The following is an 8,186-nucleotide window of genomic DNA, read 5'->3' on the forward strand; positions in this document are numbered from 1 at the left end:
ACAGTGGTTCTATAACAGTGATTCTATAACAGTGGTTCTATAACAGTGATTCTATAACAGTGGTTCTATAACAGTGGTTCTATAACAGTGGTTCTATAACAGTGGTTCTATAACAGTGATTCTATAACAGTGGTTCTATAACAGTGATTCTATAACAGTGGTTCTATAACAGTGATTCTATAACAGTGGTTCTATAACAGTGATTCTATAACAGTGATTCTATAACAGTGGTTCTATAACAGTGATTCTATAACAGTGGTTCTATAACAGTGGTTCTATAACAGTGGTTCTATAACAGTGGTTCTATAACAGTGATTCTATAACAGTGGTTCTATAACAGTGGTTCTATAACAGTGATTCTATAACAGTGGTTCTATAACAGTGATTCTATAACAGTGATTCTATAACAGTGGTTCTATAACAGTGGTTCTATAACAGTGGACACCGACATTTTGAACATAACAAACGTTGATTGCAAGTGCCAGCAGAGACGGAAAGAGAATTCCAAACAACAGGCTGTCTCTCAGCCAAAGACTGTCTCCAGAACAGATCTACGACACCAGGATTCTTAATAGGACTAGATGTTAAAATCCCTAAATAATTAGCACAACAATTAACTGAGTGGAGTTGGAGATGTCCTCTTGGGTGGAGTGGAATTTGGCAATGATCACGTGGTGCCACCAGTACGACACATCTTCAGTTGTGGTCCCCGACCTCATTGGGTGTTTCGGCCATTTATCACAAGACACCCTCTGCCGAGGTTGGCCCACCACAGGCTGATCAGGCCTGGGTGTGTGTCGCACGGTGGCACCACGTGGTCATTTGGGAGCCCATGTTGGGTCCCTACGTTTCAGCCACAGCCAGTGACTGCTCCGTTCTGCTGCAGTGGACAGTTCTTTAATTGCCTTCCGTTGGGCCTGTCCTCTGATCCCTACTGCCCTCAGGAGCCTTGTGGTGGAGCTGGCTACAAAGCCTTTGCAGCCCACCTCCACTGGCCACACCTTCACGTTCCAGCCCCGCCCCTCTGCTTCGACTGCTAAGTTGGCATACCGCAGCCTCTTCCGTTCGAATGCCTCATCGATGGCCTCCTCCCATGGGACCGTCAGTTCTACGATGAAGACACGCCGGCAGGACTTGGACCAGAGGACTAGGTCTGGGCGCAGGTTGGTCGCTGCAATTTCAGGTGGGAAGGTGAGCCTCTGGCTGAGGTCTACCCGCATTTCCCAATCCCGGGCTGCTTTCAGTGGGCCTGAGTCTGGAGGTGATGGCTTGGTCCGCTGTTTCTCCCTTTCCCGGATGAAGATTGTTTTCCGTGGAAAGGTAGTCTGGGCATTTAGAGGCATGGCGTTGGTGGTTACCCTCTTGTGCTCAAGTTCGGCAGCCAAGCACTTTAGCACTTGGTTGTGGCGCCAGGTGTATCTTCCTTGAGTTAGACTGGTCTTGCAACCCACCAAGATGTGTTTGAGGCTTGCTGGGGCTGCACACTGGAGACAGGCTGGGTCCTCTCCATACCAGAGATGTAGGTTGGTAGGAGAGGGCAGGACATCATATGTGGCTCTGATGATGAAACTTAGCCTATTAGACTCCATGCTCCACAGCTCGTTCCATGTGATTTTCCTCCTCTCCACGCTCTCCCACTTCATCCAGCGGCCTTGCTGGGCTTGGGAGACTGCCTTGGCGCACCTGGCTGCTTCCTCCTGGTGGCGCACCTCCTCAACCACCATCTTCCGCCGTTCGGTTGGAGTAGCCTTTTGCCATGTGGGTGTTGTTGTTTCCAAACCAAGGCCCCCTCTGCCATGTTGGACATGCCCCACTATATCCCGGTGTCTGAGGGCGGTCTTTGCCACCGCAACTGCTGCAGATGGCTTCCATTTCCTCCCCGTTGCTAGGATCGGAGCAGCACCTCTGACGAATGGATCCCGGGATTCTGTGAGAGTCATTTCCAGCCTTGATTTGGCACATTTGTACTCCTCCACCAGGCTTGAGATTGGTAGGGAGAGGGCTCCGTTGCCATACAGGCCTATGCTGCTAAGGCCTCTCGGCAGTCCAAGCCACTTCCTCACTTGTGCATTCACCAGTCTCTCCAGCCGGTTGGCATGGGATAGTGTGACCTCGTAGATGGAAATTGGCCACATGAGACGGGGCAGCAGCCCAAACTGAAAGCACCACAGCTTCAGCTTCCCAGGGAGAGCAGTGTTGTTGATCTGCTTGAGGCCACTGATTGTATCCTGCCTGAGTTGTTCCACCTGCTTCGAGTCTTTGAGTTCTGCGCTATACCAGCGGCCAAGGCTTTTGATAGGCTTCTCCAGAACTGTTGGTATTGGCTCGTTGTTGACGTGGAACCTCTCATTGGCGAGTTTGCCTTTGACAATGGAGATACTGCGGGACTTGCTGGGTTTAATCTCCATTCGTGCCCATTTGATGTTTCCCTGGAGTTTATCCAGCAGGCGTTTGGTGCATGCGTTTGTTGTTGTTATTGTCGTCATGTCATCCATGTACGCCCTGATTGGAGGAAGACGCAGCCCGCTCTTCAACCGTTCCCCTCCAACGACCCATCGGGATGCTCGAATAATGAGCTCCATTGCCATGGTAAACGCCAGTGGAGAGATGGTGCAGCCCGCCATTATGCCTATCTCGAGGTGCTGCCATGCAGTTGTACTGGCTTGTGCTGTAACACAAAACTGGAGGTCCTGGAAGTAGGCTTTGACCAGCCTTGTGATGCCCTCTGGGACTTGGAAGAAGTTGAACGCTGTCCACAAAATCTCATGAGGCACTGACCCGAAGGCATTGGCAAGATCTAAGAAAACCACATGCATGTCTTTTTTCTCCTTCTTGGCCGTTTGTACCTGGTGCCAGATAACATTTGTGTGTTCCAGGCATCCTGAGAATCCACTTATCCCTGCCTTCTGCACTGAGGTGTCGACAAAGTTGTTCTTCTGCAAGAATACTGAGAGCCTCTGGGCCACAACACTGAAGAAAATATTTCCTTCCACATTCAGTAGACTGATCTGGCGGAACTGGTCGATGGTTGAGGAATTCTTCTCTTTGGGAATCAGGATCCCTCCTGCCCTTCGCCATGCCTTTGGTATGATTCCCTTTTCCCATGCCACTTTCATTAGCTTACAGAGGTATTTCAAGACGCCTGGACTGTTCTTATATAGCCTGTATGGAACGCCGTTGGGCCCAGGGGCTGAGGCTGTTCTTGCCCGTTTTACTGTGCTCTCAACTTCGCTCCATGTAGGGGGCCTTGTTTCCATCTGGTGCTCAGGTGGTTGGATTGGTGGCATGTCATCCGGAATGCTGGCTGGCACATGCCTCTGGTTGTCGGAGTAGGTCTTCCTCAGGTGCTCCTCTAGTTCCCTTATGGGTACTTTGAGGGTACCCGTTTTCTCCTTGACAAAGAGGTCTTTGACGAACTTGTAGGGATCTCTGTAGAAGGCAGTCCTCGTTCGCTCTTTCTTCTTGTGTTGCTTTCTCAAGCATTCTGCTCTTCGCAGTGTTGCAAGACGCTGCTTGATGTCGGCCTGTAGTGCCTCAAGTCCTTTCCTTTCCACTTCTGTGGCCTTCTTCCACTGTTTTCTCAGGCACCTTCTTTCTTTCACAAGTCTTTCAATCTCTTGTTGTCTCCTGGACTTGAGATGGGCTGATGGTTCCTTCTGTGTCCCATGGTTCTTACTTTTCACCCCAAATCTCTCTGCTCCATAGCTGTAAATGATCTCTCCAATCTTGTCCAGCTTTCTTTCCACGCCCCCTTTCAGACCTTCTAGAAGATGGACAAGGTCTGTGTCAGTGTTTTCCCACTCCTTTTTCTGGCAGGCTTTAGGCCACAAGATTTGAGGCTTCCGTCCATTCATCTTCCTCTCTACTGCTGTCTGTGGCTGGATAGGCTCTGGACTCATGTCCGTTGATGGATCTGTGCTTGGTTGAGCTTCGTCTGGGGTTCTGATACCCTGTGGACTGTGGTGAATATCCTGCCACTGGGCTTCACTCGACTGATTTGCCCTACCTCTGAGGAAGTAGTGGTCAATGCGAGGCACCTCGCTAAGCTCTCTTAGGCACTTTTTCCTGCCCTGGTGGATCTTGAGACCCTTCTCTGATGTTATCTTTTTCCAGCCACAGATGCAGCTTTGTAGCTTGTGTCCTGCCAGTGTTGTTACTCCGTCAACTACCGTGCTGATCATTTGATTCGTTGTCATTTCCGTTCCAGGGTCTGTTACCGTGTGATCCGCCGTTGAGTCATCTTCCGCCCCCGCTCTCGCAGACTCTAGGGGTGTTTTTCCTTTTGAACTTTTCGTAGCCATAGTTGGGTGGAACCAAGTCACTGTGTAGTGAAAGGCTCCTGCCAACACGGGTAGCTTAACCCATGCCAGCCCCGTTGGGGTCTGTTCCCTCCTGTCAGCTGTCTCTTCAAGCCGTCACCAGGTCTTTCCCAGGTTGTCAGCTGCCCTTTCGCAGCGGTCACTGGTTTTGACACCAGACATCAGGATTCTTAATAGGAACTGATCTATGACACCAGAACTGATCTATGACACCAGAACTGATCTACACCAGAACTGATCTATGACACCAGAACTGATCTATACCAGAACTGATCTACACCAGAACTGATCTATGACACCAGAACTGATCTACAACACCAGAACTGATCTATGACACCAGAACTGATCTATGACACCAGAACTGATCTACAACACCAGAACTGATCTACACCAGAACTGATCTACACCAGAACTGATCTACACCAGAACTGATCTATGACACCAGAACTGATCTACACCAGAACTGATCTATGACACCAGAACTGATCTACACCAGAACTGATCTATGACACCAGAACTGATCTACACCAGAACTGATCTATGACACCAGAACTGATCTATGACACTAGAACTGATCTATGACACCAGAACTGATCTATGACACCAGAACTGATCTATGACACCAGAACTGATCTACACCAGAACTGATCTATGACACCAGAACTGATCTATGACACCAGAACTGATCTATGACACCAGAACTGATCTACACCAGAACTGATCTATGACACCAGAACTGATCTATGACACCAGAACTGATCTACACCAGAACTGATCTACGACACCAGAACTGATCTATACCAGAACTGATCTACACCAGAACTGATCTATGACACCAGAACTGATCTACACCAGAACTGATCTACGACACCAGAACTGATCTATGACACCAGAACTGATCTATGACACCAGAACTGATCTACACCAGAACTGATCTACACCAGAACTGATCTACACCAGAACTGATCTACAACACCAGAACTGATCTATGACACCAGAACTGATCTACAACACCAGAACTGATCTACGACACCAGAACTGATCTACACCAGAACTGATCTACACCAGAACTGATCTATGACACCAGAACTGATCTACACCAGAACTGATCTACGACACCAGAACTGATCTATACCAGAACTGATCTATGACACCAGAACTGATCTATGACACCAGAACTGATCTACAACACCAGAACTGATCTACACCAGAACTGATCTACAACACCAGAACTGATCTACGACACCAGAACTGATCTATGACACCAGAACTGATCTACACCAGAACTGATCTACACCAGAACTGATCTACACCAGAACTGATCTACACCAGAACTGATCTACACCAGAACTGATCTATGACACCAGAACTGATCTATACCAGAACTGATCTACACCAGAACTGATCTACACCAGAACTGATCTATGACACCAGAACTGATCTATGACACCAGAACTGATCTACACCAGAACTGATCTACAACACCAGAACTGATCTACAACACCAGACTTAACACAGAATCACTGTCAGCAGACAACAGAGACATGCTTGTTGACTATAATAATGCATGCATACACACAGACACAACATTTACAATTATTTGTTACTTTTCTATTATTGTATTGCTCAATTGCATCTTTCCTTATTATTTATTTTTATAAATATTGCTATTTATTTTTTTCTCTTGCTGCTGCAATGTCGACTGGAACTGAAGCCATAAGAATGTTACTCTCTTGTACTTGTATAATGGGATGTAATACACTTTTGGCACACATGGCAATAAGAATTCATGAATCTTAAATTATGATTATTATGTATAGGTCAACTGAAGAACTACAAATGCCTGATGACAGGGAGATGACATATGACTGCTCTGATGAATCAACCCCTATTTCATTAATTTTCTATATATAACGACGTCGATCATGGATCGGCAATGACACTATATAATAGTTTGCCTAACTGGCCATCGGATTTGGGCTCCTAATATCTAAAAAGCACTACGGTTTTCTTATTTTATCGGATTAAAGTAGCAAAGACCAGAAATTCCCATTGACCGCCAGTCAAACTTCTACTCTTCTATCACCCAAAAAGGGGCGTGGACATTACGGGAGGGGAAAATACCCGGATGCGTTGCTCTGATGAATATGTGCCTGACGTCTAACAACATTCAAATGACTCTAACTTCATCATCTTTTCTCTGATTCCAATGTATGACACGTCACATTTGAAAGTGTTTATGTAATTCACATTTGAAAGGGTTTTTTGTTTATATTTATTTATATTATACAATATATCAGTCTTATTCTGGAATGTGTCTAAATGTTAAAGTTCCATAAGTATAAGCAAAATAAAGTAAAGTAACAGTTTGTAAATAAATAGTAGCATTTAAAAAAAACACGAACCGTGAACCGTGACCCAAAAACCGTGGTTCATACCGAACCGTGGGCCAACTGAAATTAATATTCTTACTTCCCCTTTACATTGTGTGAGTCTCCATTTTTATTACGTCCAAGAGCCGGTTATGATAATTTTGATATGTTATGATTATGATAATTTGTTGTCGTCTTTTTTCATTGGCAATTTTCATTGTGCTACTGAAATTCTTGGTGTGCTACAACATTTTTCAACATGGTAGCACAGTGCTACCTGGGGAAAAGGTAGGCGTCAAGCCCTGACCCCACTGACAGATAATAAATAACGCATATCTTCTTAAACCTTTTCCGATTTCAGTGTCACATCATTTGAAAGCTTACAATCTGCACTTTCATAATCGGGAAACACTGAAAAATGACTGTGCCCTACTTTTTCACCAGACCCTGTCACACATACTGTGTGAGTATTAGAGAGAGACTGGATCTGCTCACTGTTCTCCCTGCCTCCTCTCTCTCCCTCTCTCTCTCTCTCTCTCTCTCTCTCTCTCTCTCTCTCTCTCTCTCTCTCTCTCTCTCTCTCTCTCTCTCTCTCTCTCTCTCCTCTCTTCTCCTCTCATCTCTCTCACACCCTCCTTTCTCCCCTCTCCTCTCTTCTCCCCTCCTCCCCTCCTCACATCTCTTCCCCTCTTCTCTCCTCCTCCCCTCCCCTCTCCTCCCCCTCTTCTCTCCTCCCTCACCTCCCCTCCTCTCTTCCCCTCTCCTCTTCTCTCCTCTCCTCCCCTCCACCTCTCCTCTCCTCCCCCTATCCTCCCCTCTCCTCTCCTCCCCCTCTTCTCTCCTACCTGCTCCTCCCCTCCCCTCCACCTCCCCCTTCTCCTCTCCGCTCCTCCCCTCCACCTCCCCCTCTCCTCTCCTCTCCTCTCTTCTCCGCTCCTCCCCTTCCCTCCCCTCCACCTCCCCCTCTCCTCTCCTGCCCTCCCCCTCTCCTCTCCTCTCCTCTCCTCTCTCCTCTGTAGAAGCTGACGTTGGTCCATGTGAACAGTAACCAGTGTCTGGACAAGGCCAGTGAGGAGGACAGCCAGGTGCCTAGCGTCAGAGACTGCTCCCACGTCCGCTCCCAGCAGTGGCTGCTCCGCAACGTCACGCTCCCCGAGATCTTCTGACCGCCGTCCGCCCCGACACTCGCACACACACACACCGACCGGGGGGAAAGGGAGAGAGAGAGCAAGGGAGGAGGAGGAGGGCAGAACACACTGACGACTCCACGCGGCACGAAAGAGAGAGGAGAGGAGGAGGAGGAGGAGGAGGAGGAGGAGGAGGGAGGGAAGGACACAGCCACCTCTGGACCCTTGTATGTTCTGTGTTGTTGGTGTGGAGAGAAAGGGAGGAATAGAGAGAGAGAGAGACCAGAAAAAGAAGAAGTGGTTGAATCAAATGGAGAGAGGGAGAGAGAGACTCAATCATGGAGATAAAGACAGTTGAGATAGAGACA

General features: G+C 47.8%; 1 protein-coding gene across 1 annotated transcript in view; it reads left to right on the top strand.

Annotated features, from left to right (window-relative positions):
* Nucleotides 1-7,857, top strand: part of galnt1 (UDP-N-acetyl-alpha-D-galactosamine:polypeptide N-acetylgalactosaminyltransferase 1) — a gene marked incomplete at its 3' end in the record, with an annotated part of 99,368 nt that extends 91,511 nt beyond the window's left edge. The window contains exon 13 of the mRNA XM_080539990.1: nucleotides 7,711-7,857. Coding sequence (XP_080396116.1) covers nucleotides 7,711-7,857 — 147 coding nt within the window. The remainder of the gene's footprint in view (nucleotides 1-7,710) is intronic.
* Between the last annotated feature and the right edge of the window lie 329 nt (nucleotides 7,858-8,186).

This window comes from Nansenia antarctica, assembly GCF_963989245.1.
Source record: "Nansenia antarctica genome assembly, chromosome: 10".
In the NCBI taxonomy this organism is placed as follows: Eukaryota; Metazoa; Chordata; class Actinopteri; order Argentiniformes; family Microstomatidae; genus Nansenia; species Nansenia antarctica.